Raw genomic sequence first — 21,544 nt, 5'->3', positions numbered from 1 at the left:
TAGCCCCCTGCTGCAAGTATAGTGAAATAAAGAGAAATCCTGTCTAAAGAAAGAGAACACAGGTATGCAGTATTTATTTGTGAGTGGGCTACCCATGAAAACCAGATTACAAGGCTGAGTTTTCAGCAGCTCTAATCATTTGGTCATGTTCTGCAAAACTGACAAAATTTGGCAGAACTTGGTAGAAAGTGATAGAGGTAAGTTCTGGTCCATACAATGGACAAGTTGTAATGTTCCATGCTTCTGAGATTTGGAACTACTTGCAAACACACCACATACAATCCATAAAGTATCAACTCCAGCAAGGATAATGTGAAGCTGAAATGAGATCAGGTAAATGATCAGATGATTACAGATAACTGCAATTGTAGAACTATTTCCCAATACATTCCTCAAAAAAGGTTTAATTGTCCCTCCAGGTGCTTCTGGCCATAACTTATTACTTTTTTGGGATCCAGTATGGCAAAAATGAGTAGCAGACTCAGCTGCCATTTAGTTTTTAATTTAAGAGGCAATGGAGCTCTTAAACTCTTCTTTTGAGAACATCTAAGTTAAATTTCATCAAAAAGTCTATTGTGCCATTTGTCTGACAAGGAGATATAATTTTCAAGTTTAGAATATTTAAGGGCATCAATTTCCTATGCTTCAGAAGCAATTTTGCAATGCAAAATAATAGTCTATTGAGGACTGGCACTCCTGGTGGATTCCCAGAGTTGCTTCCATACTTTAAAGGAATGGACATTTGCTCACCTTACAAGACAAAATTAACATTAAACAACTGTACCAATCATTTCATTGCTGTCACATACAAATGCTCAATGTTAACTGCAGGTGTAAATGCAACATTTTATTGAATTGCAGCAACACAATATTTCAATTTGCATTTTAAAAAAATTCTAGAGTAAACAATGATATTAAATAGACTTTTTTCCAGATAAACATCCTTTGATAGAAAAGTTACTCTTGTTACCTGCAGTGCTGTACAAGAAGTCACCCTCACTATTCAGAGCACTGTGATGCTCCTACTGCTCAAAGAACACTGCCAGTTTTATCTTTTCTGCTTTGACCTTGTCTTTCTTCAACACTATGTTCTAAATTTCTAGAAGATAACTTTACTAAGTAATTCCCAGCCAATTCTCTCACTGGCAATCTATCAAGGCATTTCATACAACAGCCACACCAGTGTGTGGGTTTTCCTTTCACACTGAGATTTGAAGACTGTAGTGTGGCTCCACCCTGATCCACACTGTCTAATTCCTGACCTGTAATTACATTAACACGAAGCCTGCTAAGTGCCCAGTGCAAGAAGGAGTGAATTTGATGAGCCCAGGGAGGTAAGTTAGTAATGAATTAGTTTGTTTTAGCTCTTCCTCTACAGAGGGCTGGTTGGTTAGACAGTTATGTGCCCTAAACATCAGCCCTCTCCCAGGAATAACTTCTCTGCCCTCTGGCCAGGCCTCTCCAAAGGATCAGGTGTCTTTACACAATTGGAGGCATTCTGTAGGAAGGATCAATCCCATCCCGTTTCTGATCTGTTCTGCAATAAGATGAACTCATGTCCTCTGTAGACAGTAACAAATAGATGCAAATACCATATGCATATATATAATAACCACACATGGGCACTGTTAAATGGCAACATGCAGGTCATTATGAAACAACTTCAAACCCTTGATGCAAATGAAGTCACGAGCATCACGGTGGAGCTCGCGGTAAGGCCGTGAAGAGCAGCAGTGAGAAGGTGCCGTGTACGTACCACAGTGCTCCCGTTGTGCATGTTGTGTGTGTCCTTGTGGGCGTGGGCACAGAAATCGATGCACGCCGTGACACCCGAGAAGGGCCGGCCATCCTTGGAGCCCAGCCGGCAGTCGGGGCCCATGTGCTCGTTTTCCACCTGAAAGGAAAACAAATACAGACACTTGGCTCTGAAAGTGTGGCTTTGAAACCCCACGGGCCACCAGCAGCTCTGTGACAGAATCAAGGCTGCCAGGCAGACTCAGTGACTGCTAGTTTCCCACAAAACATGTAACATTCGTGGCTGGATGGCAATGAGATAATCAGGTCAGCCACAATCAAAATGTCTTGGGTAGTAAAGCCATTTTATTTTATTAACAGTATTATCTCTAAGCATTTGTCACATTAAAAATACAGTGCTACTTAAGCACCAGCTGAAGTAAAGAGGTGCAGTGTAAGGAAAGGTGCCAAATGCACTGGGATTCACAGCTGCCATGAGGCTGCAGCTCTGGGGCTGCTTCATGGACTGGAACTGCACCACTGCTCAGAGCTGGATGTCTCACACCCACCTGGTTCTGGAAAGCTTCTGGAGCGAGTTTCTTATAAACCGGAGCCACATCAGTCGCTAACGTTTGCAAATTATTTTCAAGAAGTTCCTCCTGCAGGGAAAGGCAACATTTCGTGCTGCAGTCTGCTTTAAAAGAATCTCAGCTTCTACCTCCTATTTTATTAAACTGACTTCTGTTCTGCTGCCCCACTGACCATAAACATCTACTTCTGCATGACTAAGCCACCAAAGCTGATAAACAGGAATCAGCCAAACAACAGAGGGTACCTGCTAGGTCAGGAACCCAGCACACAGAACTGATTTCTGCACAGTTTTCCATAGGCAGTCAAGAACTGAGGTATGTTGTAAACAGAAAGACAGAAGTAACATCCAGAGGAGAAAAATCATACCCCAAGCTGAGCGGGGACAGAAGCCCAGGTGTTCTGTTAGTGTTTTGCTTATGGGGCCTTAGCCTGTGCTGACACACCATGTGAGAAACTCCTAATAGCATTTAACTTCAGCTCTTAGGTCTTCTCTCAGCTATTATTCTCATCTTGTAGCAGAACTTCTAACAGGAACATTTGTTAACTATTTTTGGAGAGACAAAAATCAGGACTTAATGGAAATAACTACTAGATTCAGAAATAATATTCCCTTCCTTAGGCTAAGCCATATAAATACAAGAATTAGCTAAGTGGGCCTCTATGGCAGTGTCATATTTAAGCCCTTATTTGTAGAAACAATCACCCTAATTTGCTTTTCCAGGAAAATCACCAGCCAATTGGGAAAGCAGAGGGCAGTGACAGACTCCCTAATTTCTTTTCCTCCAAGGACCAGGCTTTGAGATACAACTGCAGCTTCAGTTTCTCACAGTGTATAGTGGCAAAAAATAACAGCTTGCTTCATTTTGTTTAAAAAACCCCAATTATCACCACACACTAAACACCAGCATACATAAACACCAGGAGAGCTCACTTTTTTCAATGGGATGTTATATTGCAAAAATACTATTGTATTTTTAACTCATACTAAACCCAGTTTTATCAGATATAAATGGCGACCACAAAATGTTTTCTAAACCACATTAAAGGTACTGTATCCTTAATTATCCATCCTAGGAGCAATTCTTTCCTCAGTATATTACCCCCTTAACCTCACCTCACTCAGCATCAGAAACCTACAGAGAAAATGCATGCACAGAATGCTCCATGCATGACATTATACAGGGGGAGAACCTAAACACACAGGAGTGGCAAAGGACAGCTAAGGAACAGGATTCCTAAAATGAAAGAATGCTCCATAAATACATTTTCCTAGAAACTGCAAGTTTATCAAACCAATTCCCTCTTGAGACAAGCAGAGCTGGGTTTGGCCTGCAGTGCCTCAGGCAGGTGTTCAGTGAGGAGGGCAGAAGGGCAGTGTTTGCTCTGCTGAGCTGAAGCTCCACCTCGGGCCCTACCGAGGTTTGTGGATACCCACAGTGTGATGGACTCCCCACAGCCCACAGGAGACTGAGGGCTTGCACTCATGTGCATGAGAAATGTTCCAGAGGCTTTTTCAGGACATAAATCAGGAGCTGGGAGGAATATTTACCTGCAGCAAATCAAGTGACATCCATCAAGAACGAAGGGATGTTTCACACTGTGTGTACACAGATTACTGGCAGTGTGACCCCAACAGAGACCCTGGTGCCCAAGAGTGCCTCAAACACGGCAGCTGGGAAAGGTGTGGTGCTTTTACCTGGAGCTCCACAGGAAAGTGGGGCTACAGACACCAACAGTCAGAACAAAAGGCACTTGGGAGTCACCCTGGGAAGTCTCTGTTCACCAGGCACTGGTCACCAGCTTACAACACTTTGTTCCCTCTTCAGGAAGGTATTTTCAATGTAAAGTAACTAATGTGGTTGGGGATTTTCTTTTTAGAGGTTTGTTATTTCACATAATCCATCGTTGTTCTCTGTGCTGCCTCACCTTTATGGCATCACTAACACTCATAAGCAGCAATTATGGTATCATTTCACTGCATTGCATTTTAGCATATTCATTACTTCAAAACTATTTGAAAAACATGCTGTCCACAGGAAAAAACCAGTTTTCTCTTGGTGACAGGGGAGCCCAGGCTGTCTGCTGCTCCTACTGCAGTGGGAAAGCAGTGCAACCCTAAGGTACAACATCTTCTGTGCCAAGGCAAAAGGTCTGAAACCCTGAGCTACAGACTTGGCCCTTAGAAAAAGGCATTTACTTACAAAGAATTAATATTTCACAGAGTTACACAGTGAGCTAAATATGCATGCAGAAGAACATTAAGAATAATTCTATGTTATGCAAATGCATAGTAATTATTCCACTGAATGAAATCTCAGTATCATTTATTCTAAATGCTACAGTTACAAAAATCTTGTTGGGTGTGAGTCTGTGGTAAGTTACACATACATGTGGGAGAGAGAAAGGGTAGAGAATGTCTAGTTCTGAAAATCATCAGAAAAGGCATTTTGAGAAAAAAAGATAAATAAATCTTACTTGTTTAGGGTCATCAGTGAGAAGCCTAAATTTCCTGGGGTTTTTGCTCCTGGCAAACTTACAGCCATTGAAATACATACTCCATGAACAGCCAAATGAGAATGATGCTCCACAAGTTTCTGGGTCAAGTCCTTGACATGCACAAGTACGACTACAAAAGGACATAATAAAGACACATCAGGTCAGCTGGCAACACAGCTCTTGGGTCTAGGAGTTTTTTAGGTCAGTGCTATTTTGCCATTTCTTTTCTAATACGGAGCATAACAAAGGAATTTGTGAAATTCATGGCTTAACCAGGAACTTTCCATTAAGAAAATACTCAGGTGTAGAGGGCTGACTTTTCTCCACAAAGACAGTCTCAACTTCCCCAACACCCATTTTGGGGACAGAAATACAAACACTCAGTTATAGCTATATAAATACACCCATGCATTCCTTATGACTTCTTCAGGTGGGTAACACCTTCAACCAAGAAAACAGCCCTGCTACTTAAGGTTACCCCAAATCCAACAGTTCTTGTGCAGCAAAACCATTAACTCCAAATTGATTTGACTTTCTGAGTAGACCCTGTAAGAACACAAGCATTAGATTCAGGTCCCCAAACAGCTCTCAGAGTCTGTTAAATGTGGGCTACACAGAAATCAGCACACAGGCAGCACTGCAGCTGCAATATATTCTCTAATCAATTAAACTAAATTCCTCTCAGAGGCCCAGAGAGGAAGATCCTAGTTTTGAGTGTTCAACCTCACGTCTACTTCACCAAGTCACAAAGTATGGCACACCCAACTCCCACTGAGAGCCTCTCCTCTAGGAAAAGCCAGGAGGGAGGTGTGACACAAATGACAGCGGTGCTTTGGAGCTGTAGATGTAGGAGCTGAACTCCTGAATGGCCAAGAACCCTCCAGGCTCCCAGGCAGGGACTCACTCTTCGTTGAGGGCGCAGCGCCGGCTGGTGGGACAGCCGTACTTGCGCAGGCTCTGTGTCAGCTCCTTGTAGAGCGTGTCCGCCAGGAGGTGCGGGATCCCCTCCCAGGCCAGGATCAGGATGACGATCACAGCCGTCTGGCAGTGGTGCCCCGCGCGCTGACGGACCAAGCACAGCAACTTCTCCTCATCGCTGCTTCTTCGGATCACCTGCAAGAATCATTTGGATTATTCTTGGCTAAGCACGGGCATCACCTCGTGAGCTGCTCTTCCCTGGACACAGAAGGCCTGGAAAAGCAAGAAATGCTGCCCAGAGTGTCCAGTACAAGCAGGACTGGGACAGCATCACTGGGACAGCATCACTCAGTCTCTGGTGTAGAACACGATTTTGTGATGCTCTTTTGCCTGCAGTAGAAATAGCAGCACATTTTACAGGAGGAGAAATATTTTAGGTGTTGTACACAAGCAATAAAGAAGATGAATTACAAGGAAAACAACCTCTAGAAGGACAACAGATCCCCTGAGAACCCAAAATTGCCTTGAAAATATGGCAGAAAGCGAAGTGCCAAACACTCCAGAAGGCAGGTACGTGAAAACACACTGCAAAGGCACACACACAGTGCTAGGGCAGCCACCAGCGTTACAGATCAGTATCTAATATGGTTCCTACCTTGCAAAGAAAAATCAGAAAACAATGAAACAGACTGTGCTCTTAGTGAGGGAAGGAATGGGATTTTTCAGAACACATCCCTAGACTACCTGTATTAAAGTTCTTAGAGTGCTGAAGCTTTTACTAACCTGTATGATACACACAGCAACCTTATTCCTCACACACAGACTAACCAGTATGGAAGAGTACAGTACACCACTGAAAAAAAATGGGAAAAAATTATAGTCCTACTCCCACAAATTTATGTTTTTGCCACAATCTGAAACAGAGTTTGTCAAGAGATAAAGTATGGCCCTTGAAAGTTAATCACATACTCTTAAAATCAGCCTTAAGCTTAATGAGAATATGAGTAAATGCCTCTGATAGACCATTCCTCAAAAGGAGTCTTGGTTGTGACTCCCCAACAGTTCAGTATGTTTTATAAAGAAAGAAAAAGAATCCATCTCATTTACATTTAGGTGAGGTTTACAGAAATCTGTTATGACTGATAAACAATACAGGTTACCCATGTCAATGTGAGTTTTACATTCCTGAGGCAGCACAGTTCCTTCCAGCCAGAACAACTTAATTTTGTTACTCAGTGTGAAATGATACTTTTACTTTTCTTTATTAATTTGTTTTTTTTACATTTATTTCTAGGTGTAACTTCAATAGCACTGTCTAGTACTGTGTAACATCAGGTTGCCTTTTTTAAGTTCTCTTACAGCTTTAAACTAGAAACAGAGTCCAGGAAAAATGACAAGTGAACACAAAGAAAATTTATTATTTCCTTTAAACCAAGACCACACTTCCCTGGAGTTCAGTGTAGCTGGAATTTGCTTCATTATGTATATAGCAGAGAATCCAATACACTTATTGGACCCCAAAACATTTTAGAGTGCATCACCTTTGAGGCCACAAAGGCAGGGAAGGGATTTCCAAGTTGTGTGAATTTTGTTCCACCATGTGCTCACCCTGTCCTGGAGATCAGGCACTTCTCCCACCTGGTGCAGGCTCACAAGAGCCCACTCTGCACCAGAGCAGAGCCACGGCCAGGGGCAGCACAGCCACAGCTGCTTTCCCACAGGAACTGAGGATTCCCCCCACATTACATCCCTGACATTCTCACAGAAGTGATAAACTGAGTCTCTCTTGTGTAATAATAAGAATTCCTCAGCAGTGCCACACTGGATGTACAGAAAAGCAGTTCTGAGCAGGACCAAACTCTCGAGTGTTTCCTCAGACTGGGAACAATGCAGTGATCAGCTGGCAAACCTTGTGTCCAAAGGTTTTTGGTATTACTCATGATTTCTGTGATGTAGTTAGCAACTGTGATAAAGTAAATCATTTAGTACTTCAGTTTGTTTAATTTTGGTCCCTAATGCATTTAAAAGGCACGAGAAAGTAATCATTTGTTAAGTGGGGGAACTGAAAAGCTCCGTTTTTAGAAAGGTTTTTATTTTCCCATTCTCCTGCAATTGCTTTTCCACACAAGCTAACCATGACTGACTGACTCACACTAAAAAAATAACATGATCAACAAAACAGACTTGTAACAAGTTTGTGAAGCATTATGTAACACTTAAATGCAACAAGCACTAGCACCACCCTGAAGTTTCCCCAAGGAAGGTTTAGGTTGGATACTAGGAACAATTTATTCAGAGAAGGGACTGTCAAGCCTTGGCACAGGCTGCCCAGGGCAGTGGGGGAGTTCCCATCCCTGGGGGAATTTAAAAGACACACAGAAGTGGTGTTTAGGGATGTGGTGTAGTGCCTGTTGGCAGTGCTGGGTTAATGATGGGACTCAATGATCCTAGAGGGCTTTTCCAGCATAAATGATCCTGTGATGCCATGGTCAGCTTCTTGGAATTATGCAGGGCCAGACCAGCCCTGAGCTCATTTCAGCAAGCACTCGATGTCATCAGTGCTAAGCATCCACCAAGACTCCCACATTAACAATGAATAATCTGTTTCAGCTGCAACACAGAACCTCAGGGAAGAACAAAACCTAACAAACTTCTGCACAAAGCTCAACTGATCCCCACTGGCCCCACTCTGCACTCATTAACGGGGCATGAAGTGACAGGCTAGCCACTCCCTCACCTGGCTGCCAACATGACCATGGCTGGGACAAAAAGGAAACACTGACATGGGGCACAGCCCCCTCCACACATTCCACACACTTCCCCTTGGAGCACTCCCATGCTGGACACACAGTACCATGAGTACCATCCTTGCAGGTGCTCATTTGGGCAGGATGCTCAGTTATTTGGACCATCCCTTTGGTGCTGTAGCTGTGCACCCACCACTACCACATTCTGCATTCCTCCAGCCATCCAGGTGTCCTTGTTGAAGTGTACATCCAGAGGAAGGCAGCATTCATTTTATCAGCTAGCCCAGATAGTCTCAAACACCAGAACCTGAGAATATGAGCAAGCCTTCAAGGTGAACCACAACCAACTCAGACACAAACACAAGCAACAGATCTTAAGGCAACATACCACAGCTACACCTGTTCCTACAGCCACAAAGGTCTAGGCTTACCCAATTTTCTTACCAGAAAGCATGAGCCAAAACTGCAACATGCTTATTGAGGAGGTGCCTTACATAGCAGAATTTGGTCCAGCAACTCAGCAACAAGTTATGGGATAAACAAGAAAAGTTTTTTCATACTTTTATATAAAACAATAGTGAAGAGACAGGGATTCTAAAAACTGAAGAGTACAAGAACAAGGTCAGGGCAGCAAACTGTCCTGCCCAGCCGTATCCTGATCCTGAGCTTGATTAACAGCAGCTGCCTATGGATGAGCAGCAAAAAAGACATTGGGATGTGGAGCTGGTTCTCAGTGAAGCCAGGCACCTTCCAGCCACCCAGCAGCAGCTCAGGGGATGTGCTCTCTCCCAGCTTTTCAAGGATTTGCCTTTTCTGCATTTCTCCACTTACTTTTAAATCTATGCAGCAATACATCACCCACTACATTACCAGGAAAGTTTAATTACAGATTATGTGAAAGAAAAAAAATCACTGCCTTTCCTTCCTTCCAGCTCACTCCCTGCCAGTGCCCTCTGGTTTTGGTCCAGGATGAGACTGGGTAAGACAATGGCTGTTGAGTTCTCCATGCCATTGGAGACTTGAGACAGCCCTGCTTTCTTCTCCCCTTCCCTTCCTGCCAGGCTGGCCAGTTTGCACCTGCCCTTCCCAGTTCTGCTCTGCTTTCTGGAGAGGGAGGACCAGACCCAGCCAGCCTGAGGTGCAGCAGATTTCTCACAGAGCCAGAACTATTCCACTATTTTGTTGTTCCTCCCCAATAATTCTCACTGGTTTCTTTTGCTGTTCCCATCACAGCTGAACAAGCTGGTGCCTAATGAACCATTATCTTGAGCACCAACAGCCCAGTGTCCATCACTGTGTAAATGAAACCACAGCACTGCTTTCTGGGGGACTTTTGTATTTATCGAGACAGTTTTAGCTATTACTTTAATGGCCATTTTTTCTGATTGCAAGTCTTTCCTGCTCTTCATGATGTCCCTCCTCTTCATTATCCTAAACTTTTTATCAACAGCAGTTTGGCTCCTGTCTCCCTCGTTTTTCAATCAATTTCTAAATGGTTTGCAGTGAACAACATCAGTGAAGTTACACTATCAATAAAACCTACTTCAGCTGTCCAAATGCTCAAGTTCTACTTCCTTGGCAGGAGCTCTAGAACAAGGAATAAGTCCACTGTGAGTAAAAATGTCCCGAGACATAAGCCAGTCTATCTAAATTAGCACGTACACGACTTATGAAAGTAGCTAAGAGTCAGCCTGCAGAAGCTCAGTGCACCAGATGCTGAATTACCACATGGATGAGAAATTACTTTCCAATTACCATTACCAGAAGAGCTGTGTTACCTTTAACATGATAGAAACCAGACACTGCTAGCAAAGAGCACAAAATTGTAACTGTGTTAAATACACTCCTGTAAATTACTGGATCAACTTCCCTCCCCACCAACAACAAAACCAACAAAAAGGTCCTTTTTAGGTTTTTTCCACTTCCATGTGGTTCCACTGCAGTATTCCCTCCAGTCCATTCTGAATTTCTTCAGTAAAATAAACTTTGCTTTGCAGAGTAAAAGTAATTGATTTCAAAGTGAGAACACGTTTAACTGTTCCCCGTAATTTCCTGAAATAGGAAACTAACTTACAGCACTGTGGCTCCAAGTTTTCTAACCTGCAGATTTTGCCTCTGTGCACAGTCTGTGTATAGAGATCCCTCAATGCAGGATAAGACTCTGCTAAGTTACAATTGCTTAAAAATCCACCAGTGCAAGGTGCTGTCCAAAGCTGCTGCTGTTCTGGCAGCTGGTGCTGTGACAGACAGCAGGACAAATGGCCCAGCTTGTCACAGGAGTCTGCCCTCCTTTTTCTAATTGCCCCTTAAACACACACTAAATCACATTAAAACTCTTTTCTTACTGTTACATCCTTTTATTCTCAGCATGTCTAAGAGATATTAAAATGGAAGTAAGTTCCACTGTGCTGAATTTTCTCAGCACTAGCAGACTACATCAAAGGAGTTAGCTCTGAACAACTGCTGTCAATCCAATCCTGTAAAGCTCTTTAGCCATTTCTGCAGGACTATCACTGCTGTGCAGTATCTGCAGTGATCTGCAAACACTTCTTGTGCAGTTGCTCCTGGCACTGGTGCTGCAGCAGTGCCAGATGAGCAGATTGCAGCACATACAGGGTAAGTGATTCTTCTGCAGTCACGCCACCAGCACTGCAGAAGTGAGGACAAAATCACATCTCAGCTGCCAGTGCCCTTCCCCTCTTCACTCCCTCAAACTTCCCCTTCTGCCAGACTGCAGCCATGGAAAGCTGCACTTGCTCTGGTAGGGATTGTTCAGAGGTCACTTTGCTTTAAATAAAGTAGTGATAATACCAAAATTCTTGCTCCTTAATAATACTTAACCTTGTTTACCTTAACACAGCTTTTCTCCATTTTTACTTTATTACTTTTACTTAAGGAACAGCTTTACTTTGGATGATGTTACAAACATTTCTGTCCAAAATAAACTCCTCTAATTCTGTATTTAGCCAACAGTGAAAACAGTGCCTGCACAGCTCCACACACCATCATGAGGTACAACACTACAGCAAGAGAGGGATGCTCTAGGAAAACACTATTGAAAAAAGTGAATGAAACCCCCACCAACCACTCTCTCTATCTGCTAAAAATAATCTCCTTCAAGACCTCTCCTATGGAGAGCATCACTTCATCATAAAGACAGTTCAATAAATGAAATAAAAGCACAAAATACAGTAGGCTGCTTAAAGCAGAATGGAACTGCACATCCTACTTCCACCTGTGTCTAGGAGACAGTCAGTCCAGCAGAATTTAGTTTAAAGTCTTTTTCAAATCTATTTAAAAATTCCCCACTCGTGTTCCAAATGACATGACAGCTTCATGGTCCCCAGGACTGCAGCAGAACTCCTGAGCCCTGAACAGAAAATAACCATCAGAGTCACTTCCCTTTAATGGATTACACATCTCTTCTAATACTAACAGTAACACAGAGACAAGGCAGGAGTAACTTCTCCACTTCCTCACTTTCTCAATTCCCACTTTCAATGACTTTCTCAACTCAAACCAAACTAGCAAACTGAAAAAAAAATCTGCTCTGCATCTACAGAACACATTTATTGTTATTAATGCTTACTCAGCACTTCACAAATTATAGTTTCTGGCATTTAGTTACAAATTCCTATCGGTTCAGTGATCCAGGAAATCTTGATTATAACTGTGGGCTAAGCATTGCTCTAAAATCATTATTTTTAGTGGCTAATATCAGGTTTGTGTTTGTGGGGGTGTAAGGAGGACTTTTATCTGTTTTTATTCCACTCCTTTTTTTTTATTATTTATACAGCCTACTAATAAACAGCCAAAATAAAGAGAATAAAGATCTGTCAAGCTATAAATAAAAAACTCATAAAAGACAAACAGAAAACAGTACACAAGTGAAAGAGGCTAAGGAACAACATCCAAAGGCATAAAAGCACCATAACACTGTATTTTCAAAGAAATTAGGGCTACCATCAGGATAACAGAATCTAAAAGGACAACAGATCATCCAACTGTTAATAAAACCCAAAAATCAAAACCAACCAACCAAACAAAAAAAATCAGAAAAAAAAAAGGTATTCAGAGAAGATAAGGCTTAGAAGTTCACAAACAAGAAGTTGGGAAAGATTCCCATGTCAGAAAAGCTTCACAGAGGACACTCAATTTTTTTTCTGAAGTTAAAGCCCTGACAAAAATGGTTAGAGGACAACTGTAAAAAACAAACACAAACAAAATCCAAACCCTCATGTCCTGCCCCCAAAGAGCAGGACTTTGCCAAGTTCAGCTGATACCCACAAAAGAAAGTCAAGGATGAAACAACTGCAGTATTAAATGTGATGTGCATTGTCTTGATTTTTAATACATTTTTACCAGAGGGCCTGAAGGCTCCCAGCAGGAGCCAGCTCTGTGGAAAGCCCCTGGAGGAAATCAGTTGATGCTGTGATGGCATCAGCCTGGTGTCAGTGTGGGCAAGGCAGGGATCACCCAGCAAAGCTGATTCAAACTTCTCAAATCACAGCTCAGCGTTTCTGTGGGTCTGTTTTTGGATACAGATGGACTCTGAGTTGGGCATTACCATGCAGGAATGAGAATCTGGCCCATGGAAATGCCAAATCACTGCTCTGCATCGGTGAAAAAGCAAAAACAACTGCAAGGAATTACTGGGAATGGAGCAGAGGGCTGAAATCATTATTGCCAGCATTTTAACTTCCAGCATGAGGGAACAGGAAGGAAAGGGAGAAGATAACATTCATGAAAGGCAACTGAACACAAAAACGCTGCCTCCAGCTCAGGGAAGCACAAAGCTGTGAATTACTATCCACGAAGTGAGCCTTCTGGGAGGCAACTGTCCTGCTCTTCCACCTTTGTGCCATTGATCAGCCACAGAGACACAACATTGGCAAAAAGAACCTCAGCCTGACCTGGAAGGTTTTGTCATTTCTTCTCCCTTGTTTTTTTTCCCAGAGCTGGAGCCTTAAAAATTGCATTGCAACTCCAAACGAAGGCAAGAGACAGCAATGATACCTTAGGTGATCCAAGTCAACATCCACTGAAACCAGGAGAAGAAACCCACAGGAAATGGATTTAATCCAAAACCAGCAAGACCCAAATCTCAACCCCTTCTGGGATCAGCACTGATGTACCATTGGCTTCAGTGCTGCAGGATGATGCCTACAGTGAGCTACTCATGAACCACTCACAAACTCATCAACCCTTTCACATAAATTGAGCTAATTGTAATTGACATCACCCAGAGCAGGAGAAAACCAAACCACAACACATCTGTTACCAGCTGAAGCTCTGATCAAACAGTCACCACTGCTGGTTCTAGGGAAGCACAGTAACATGAAAGCTTTCATTACACCTACAGGCTGCTGAGTGACAGGCTGGTCATTCCAGGACTTCAAAGCTGTCTTTTCTTTAACATACTACAAAACAGTATCATGACTTGGACAGAGCAAAAGAAATCCAAACAGAAACGAAGGAAGAACACATTTACCCCAGCAAGTGTCCCAGGAAGGCAAGTTATTTTCTGACCACACACCTACACAGATATCCACACATTGGGAATCTGTGGCAAAACTCTATTAATTCTGTTCTGACAAACAAATGTGACAGCATGATTTGATGGGGAGAAGAAAAATCCCTAGAGGCCAAGCAATTGTTGTTGCTGCCTCATGCAGTGCAAACACTCACAAGCTCATCTCCCCAGTTCATGTGGGTGTCAGTCTGATACCTACACATAGAACAGGCACAAGGTTTCCAGCCCTGGGCAGTAATTACTGAAAATGTTTAGCTAATAGGAGCATTCTTGTTCATATTCAGAGGGGCAAAGGATCACCCTAAAATATTATACATTAAAAAAAATACAGTAGATATGCTTATTATTATTAAGAGTGAAAGAGAAATAATTCTGAAAGTTTATGGCAACCTGAAATCTAAGGAAGGAATCTGTCCCAGAAGATGTTTAACACACCAGGTCCATCTTGGGAGTCACTTAAGAGACAATAACTTCAGAGACAATCAGTATTATGGAATGCAATCACTAACAGAAGAATGGATGGACACAGGTACTTCAGAAAGCCTCCTTTAATCTTAAAATACTTCTAATAAACCAAAAAGATAAAATAACCTAGTGCAAATGGGGAAAATTAACTGGGAAAAAATAGTTCAATGTGATCAACAGCTAAGTTCCATTCTCCTATCCTGTTTGCTCCAGCAGAGCTCCATCCCAGTGCTCTCAGCAGCGAGTCCCTGCAGAGCCCTAAGGGCAGGAGCATGTCCATCTGCAAAGCAGAAATGAGTCTGTTCCAAAGGACACTGGAAATGAGTAAGTGAAAGTCCCTGTGCAGCTACAGAGCTCATGGCTGCAAGTATCAAAGAGAACAGCAAACCTTTTCCAGATGCTTTCAAACAAATCTTGCCATCCAGTTTCTTTGGTTGTAGCCAAAACCCAAATATGCTCCATGAAAGGATTAAAAGTAGCACTGCCCATGAAAAATTAATGCAACACATTAAGAACATCAACCCAAAATGTGGATGTTGTACTGGATGAAACAGTTCTACAGATGTCAGAAATTCCCTTCACTCTCCTGTACTGAACAGTCACACAGCAACAGCACACTTGGAAAAGCATTCTTCCTCTTTAGGTGTGAACTCACACAGGAGAAAGTCACTGCTCCTTAGAACTTTGGTTAAATGAACACTGAAGCTACACCTCACAAACATTTTACATACAGGAAGGTGAAAACCTCACTGGAGAGCAGGTGCCCATACCCTAAACCAGCCCTCTGCAGAGGCCCCCAGGGCTGAGTGCCCCACTGCCCACTCCTGCAGGACCCCTCCAGCCACGCTCAGGGACCAGAGATGCTGCCAGTTCTGCCTTACACAAAACACATTCTGCTGATATTGGCAACACAAAAATCAAGGTTAAGAGTTTGTTTTAAATGCCTTCTTCCTTCTCAGTTGTTTCTATGGTGAAATTTTTAGCTCCTGTCCTCTGTTAAAACTCAGTGTTTTACTTAGCTGAAACACTGAGAAAAATGTTTCCATTCTTTTTGGTTTAGTTGTTTATGAAATTACTTTCATTTTTTTTTCTTGCATGCTGGGTTTGTTATTAAATATTATCTGAAGCACAATCACGTAAGTGATTCTCTTCTGAAAAACAGTTTATGGATTGAGTATAAAAAACACATTTTGACTGTTCCAAGCACAAGCAGTAAATGTTTAACATGCAAATTCATTCACATACAATAAGCAATAACCTTATTTTTGGCATGTAGTTACAAACACTACCCTATCAACTGTACAGTTACCTTCACAGTTTTTTCAATCAAGTCTGAAATTCCTAAATACAGCAATACAGGTTTTTTTTAACAGCCAAGTTCTTTTATTATTTTCCAAAACTCAGTTTAAAAGATTTCCAGTCTACTTTTTACCTCCCTCAGTGGTTTCAGCAAAGATTAAGGACAATCAATTCTTTCCAAGCTCTCTCCTGGAGCTTGTGTCTGTTACCTCATTTCCTGGCTCCTATGAAGCAATGTGAGACAAGACTTTGGTGAAAACTATCATCATAACATTCACATTTTCAAATACTGAGTTCAGTTCCTCAAAAAGAGTAATGAACCCCTTGGCATATGAGACTGAAATTCTTCCATCACTCTTTCTTTAAGTGGTCATGCAACTGAGAAGGGTTTTTAAAAATGTTCCTGGATAGTTTTCCAACTCCCCCAACCAACCATCTCTTCTCTCTTTTACAATTCTCAGTGACCTATTTTGAAAAACACTCCAACTTTCAGACACTGTCAGGGTATTTCTACCCTTGTTCATCTCTGCCAGCTCTGTTAAGCCTCTCCCTTTCACACTCATTCAAACCACAGTACATAACATACAGCTCCGCACCTTAAATTTAAACAAAAAAGGTAAAATAAATTGTTTTCCTTAGCTTCATCATTCAGGCAGACTTTTCAATCATTAAAAATCAGATCTTCATTAACGATCAGATGAGATTTTAGGTCAAGGACTGCACATCATTTGAAGCCACACAAAACAACTTTATTGATTTAATATAAAAACTTACCCACTTGGCAATTGGACACCCCTGAGAGCTTTTTCCTTCCTTTCCTGTATAAACCACTACCTCTATTCTTACAGCGCTTCCTTTTGCTCCATACCTGCATTAAAAAAAGTTCATGAGTAAAACAAACTACTGGAGACCATTTGAAAAGAGGAAACATTTTCAGTAAAAGACTAATGAAGTTATTTTTACTGGAGTATTTTATAAACAAAGTAGTTATAAAGCAAAAAAAAAAAACAAAAACAACCCTTTTAATTTAAAACCCTACTTGCAAGACTAGTTTTTGACATCTTTCTTCTGATAAACTTCTGCCACTTAGGAAATGGTATCTGCATACAGATCATAGTGCAATCTAAACTAATATGACCTTTTTCTTTCCAGTTTGCCACAGCTTCTTCACAGGTAGGACACCAGAAAACCTTATTCTGCCAGCTGCTGATCTCTGTCCTTCCTACTGACTTCAAGGGTACTTCAGAACACACTGCACTTGAACTCCAGCCCTGGGCTCAGAAAAGACACACGAGTTTGGACCTGAAGTGCTCATGCTCACCTCATGCACATCTGAACAAGAAAACACTTTACAAATGAGTACTGACAAAAGTCCAGCGAAACAAAGCTAAAGACAGCACTTCATTTCTCAGAGCTCTACTTCTTCCCTGTTTAGACAGTCAAAAATACAATGAGCATTAAAAGCTGAATTCTCCTCACCTGTTCTCCATAATTTCTCTCACAGCAGCAACACTTGGTCCTGTCCCGAGGTGAGTGTAATAGGGGCCTTCATCTTTCTCTATAATTTGCTCTGCAAGCAGGTAAAGAAAACTGTGTTGGCACATCCAAAATTTATTTACCCCATTAAAAATAAACTTAGAAACAGTTTAAGGAAATGCCTTCCAAATTAAATTAGAACACAGAGTTTGACCCTGAAATATCATGAAGGGTATGACAGGCTTTTTTCTTCAGTTGCTTTGGAATTATTTTATGCTTATTTCCTCCAGTGATTTTGCTAGCATTTTTTTAATGTTATTAAGGAAAACACTAAATATAGCAATATTTTGCATTCTTTAAAATTTTCATTAGAGGAGCTGGCATTTCCTAAGTAAAACTCCCAATATCCTTGTTGGTAGGAACATTATTAATTCATTTTAGACAAAGGGGAATTGAGGGCAATAAAATAAATTAACAGCTAGTCATATCCTACAGAAGAGAAAACATAACCCAGGCTTCTTAACAAGCACTCAGTTGATTCAGAACACAAAGCCAAGGTGAAACAATCTGTCTGAAGATGATTTGCTGTGAAGGTTCTGACCTGTCTTCCCATCTGGGTGATTTGGCAGTGACAACACCGCACATCTCACAGCCTCAGCCAAGCTGTGCCTGCACAACCCTCCATGCAGAGCTTGCTCTGTCACCTCCTGCTGCAACAGAGTCACTGCAAGTGCCCCCACCTCAGCTCCACCTGAGCTCTCCTCCTGTGGCCAGAGGTGTCAGGAGCTTTGGCCATGGACTCTCCCAGGCCATGCCACAGCGGCCATCAGGACTAACAGTGATGGGAGCAAGGCCAGCTACCTCTCCTGCTTGTCTAGCAGATTTAGGCAACAAGGAAAATACACTGGGACACTGCTGCCCAGCCCACTCAAGCACAAACCAGTTCTAGACCATCAAAGTCATGACCTGATCCAGTGCAGGGAAGTGCACATAAAGCACAAGCCAGCAATGGCAGAACAATGAACAGAAAAACTCCCTCTCCTCCAGGGTTACATTTAAGTGGAGGATTTAAACCTGCCAGCTGCAGTACAAAAAAATAAAATACTCAATTCTGCTGTGCTCTGCAGGCCCAAAGAACACCGAGCAAACGTTACAAAGGAGGGGAAAGGCAATTTCCTCCTGTCTTCTAATGGTGAAACACCAATTCTTGTGCAACATCACATACACTTCCTCACATTAAAGGAAGCAACATGAGCACACACCTCCATTTGACACGTACAGGCAAAAGTTAGCAAAAGCACTTACCAACACAGTCACAAGTTGGCAATTCAGATTGTCCTTTTTTGGTAGGTGTGTCTATTAAATTTTTTGTAGGGGTATCAAGAAACTTCATGGGTGATTCAAGGAAACTGCTGAGCGTGTTTTTTGCTGGGGAACACCCTGAGTCGCCTGTGCTCTGGGCGTGGTCAGTACCCAAACTGGTTGATGTCAGAACGGTCACCTCACCCACACACTCCATATTCCTGAGAGCTTCAGCAGCACCTGGCACCTGGGCCCCACCACAGGCAACAGGCAGCACCTGGGACTTCGGATCTACCTGTTGTTTGACCTGCTGAACAGAGGCTTTGTTTTCACTACACATTTCGTTAGCTCTCAGGTTAGACTGGTTAAAAGTTGGTGGTGGCAAAGGATGCGCCTGACTGACATTTGCTGTTTGCTGTACCTGAGAATTACATTTTTCTGTAAACATCTGTAGGTTTTCAGTTGGTCTTTTCAACAAGGATGCTGTTTTCAGCTGTGAAGCAGCCAGAGGATTACGGGAGGACAGGTCGCTGTGTTGGCTACGTGCAACAACTTCATTTTTCAATGCATCAGTGCCTAGTGGGTCACTGAAGCCCACAGTTTTCATTTGCTCATTCACCACCTCACAGCCAAACAACCTGTCTTTTTTTTTCTCCTCAGGTAAACACCTGTGGAATTTTATCTGTGCTTGTGGGAGAAATAATCTCGTTTTTTCTTGTGATGCTAAAGTATTTTGACTGAGTGCTCTCTGTACTTTGGTTCTTGGAGATTTCTTTTCAGACGGAGCCACCCTGGAATCCTGTGGCACAGTTTGACCAAGCTTGTGCAGTTTTGATGATATCCAAATGTCCTGCAATTCACTGTGCTGGCATGACAACAGCTCTAGCTGGTTTTGATTATTTTGTTGATAGCGTGCTTCTTGAGGCTTCTTTTTGTGTCTTGGTTTCCATGGCACAGCATTTCCTTTCTTATTTGTTGCTTGTTTTTGCTTTAACAGTAAGGAACTATAATTATGCCTGAAAAATACGGTTTCTTTTTTCTGCAACACATCTTGGTTATATTTTGGCTGCCTCTCATGTGATATTAGATTAAGCAGTGATGCCTTTATATCATTCTTCTGCTCTGGATTCGTCTGGTTTGATTCAATCAGTGCTGCCAGTTGAGTTAGTTGTGCAGCTACATCCTCTTCATCCTGGCTGTGAATTCCTCCTTCTTTAATCAAAGAACTACCTTCCAATTTCGAATCATTACACGCTGGCTTTTGTTCTAACTGGCCAGGAGCTTCCAAGTTGTTCCTTATTTGCTGGACATCACATGAAGCATTGCAATACCCTGCAAGGGTGACTGGCTCATGAGCACAACTTTTGTTGGAATCATATGCTGAAAATGCTGCATTAGATGTTAAGTCAGATAAAGTTTTGGTATCTCTTGAGGATAACTGTAATTTATACATCTCACCAGCCGGATTGGCAGGTTTATCACACAATTCAGACACTGAACTTTGGCCATTGTATAACACTGCCTTATTAGGGAGCTGCTTCTGCGAGTGAGCGCAGTGAGCCAAGAGCTGTTGTTCATTCTCTAAGTAAGTGTCTTTGATTTCTTGCAATGCAGAGGATGTAAAGGAGGATGAGATATCCCTTTTAAAACTATGGAGCAAGTTGGAAGTTGTTTCTCCTGTACATGCAGTACTTTCAGTTTTAGCTGGTGAAGTTGTTTCTAAAGGAGCTTCAGACAACTGTGTTAAAGCTTCAATAGCTACAACCTGCTCCAGAGTTAAATTTCTGGTTTTAATCAGGGACAAGAAAGTGGGCTGGAGTGCAGAATTCTCAGGCAGCGTCTCCACATTTGGTACTTTAAAGCCATCCTTCCCTGCCTGCAGCTCCTCTTCAGGCAGCGGAGGACAACACAAGCTCTCCTGCACATCCAAGCTGGAACCTGTCTGCAAAACTGACTGATCAGAATACTCAGAGATGCTGCAGGTGCAGTTTTCCTCTTTCATTAAAACATTCCCTTGGTTTTCTGGATGAACACAGCCAGTGCCACTCATCAGAGTGCTTACTACATTATTCAGATTGCTACCCTTCGGCCATTGCATGTGGGAGTTGCTTGTCAAATCTGTCCTTTCCTCTGCAGATACATTTTTCAGTGAAGCAACTGCTTCTGGTGGTGAATAATGCAGGGTTTTAATGCCATTTTTGATGGTGTGCACCAAGGATTTTTTTGGCTCAGTGAACTGACTGGGAGAGGCTGCTCTTTCACTGTGGTCAGCGTGTTTCAAGTGTTCCGTGCCCGTCACAGCTCCATGGATGTCGCCGTTGACGTGGACACCGAAGGATGGCTTCTCGTTATGTGCCCACTTCTCTGCTTCTAAGCCAGTCATTCTCTCTTTCTCCTTAGACTGCACATTTTCAATGGGTACTGCTTGGCTTGTCTTCACCCTGTATTTTTCACCATGACCACATATACTGCATTCCATGAGTTCTGGTCTGCGGCCATTTACTGCTTTGTTTTCTAAATTTGCCTATAAAACAATAATAAAAAACCCTTGTTGTAACAGCTGTTCAAAGCACATTAAGAATAAGAAGCTGCATATTTACAGCAATTAATCCCTACTTTGACAGACATGAGGAATATCCTAATTAGGCACAGACACTGGAAAATAAACAAAACAGGAAGTTATAAAATAACCTGAAGGCTAAAGACCCTATCCATATTTATAGCTATTTTTCCCCACTGTTGAGGTACAGGGGAAGAAATTGGGAAAATGTGGTGGTGGGAGACTAGTGAAATGAACAGTCAGATAAAGGATGTTAGCATTTAGAACTAGATGTAAGGATTCAATTTTGAATTAATTTGCATTATCAGATTAAAAAAAGGTAAAAAAGTTATGTTAAAAAGCAAGACTGAAATGCAAAGGATTATATCACAAAGTTCAGCAGTAATTTGGCATAATTACATTCATTTGGCTAGACCAATAAAC

General features: G+C 42.1%; 1 protein-coding gene across 3 annotated transcripts in view; it reads right to left on the bottom strand.

The window, feature by feature from the left end:
• TET1 (tet methylcytosine dioxygenase 1) overlaps positions 1–21,544 on the bottom strand; it is a 63,124-nt gene that overhangs the window by 10,514 nt on the left and 31,066 nt on the right. For all 3 annotated transcript variants that reach the window (XM_033515767.1, XM_033515768.1, XM_033515769.1), the window contains 7 exons: positions 18,565–21,085; positions 17,263–17,353; positions 16,558–16,651; positions 5,726–5,934; positions 4,801–4,951; positions 2,304–2,393; positions 1,757–1,894 (listed from right to left, as the gene is read on the bottom strand). In XM_033515767.1, the coding sequence (XP_033371658.1) occupies positions 1,757–1,894; positions 2,304–2,393; positions 4,801–4,951; positions 5,726–5,934; positions 16,558–16,651; positions 17,263–17,353; positions 18,565–21,085 (3,294 nt within the window). The remainder of the gene's footprint in view (positions 1–1,756; positions 1,895–2,303; positions 2,394–4,800; positions 4,952–5,725; positions 5,935–16,557; positions 16,652–17,262; positions 17,354–18,564; positions 21,086–21,544) is intronic.

The sequence above is a fragment of the Parus major genome, chromosome 6 (genome assembly GCF_001522545.3).
Source record: "Parus major isolate Abel chromosome 6, Parus_major1.1, whole genome shotgun sequence".
Taxonomy (NCBI): Eukaryota; Metazoa; Chordata; class Aves; order Passeriformes; family Paridae; genus Parus; species Parus major.
Note: the sequence above shows the minus strand (reverse complement) of the source record. Positions and strands in the feature narration are given on the sequence as shown.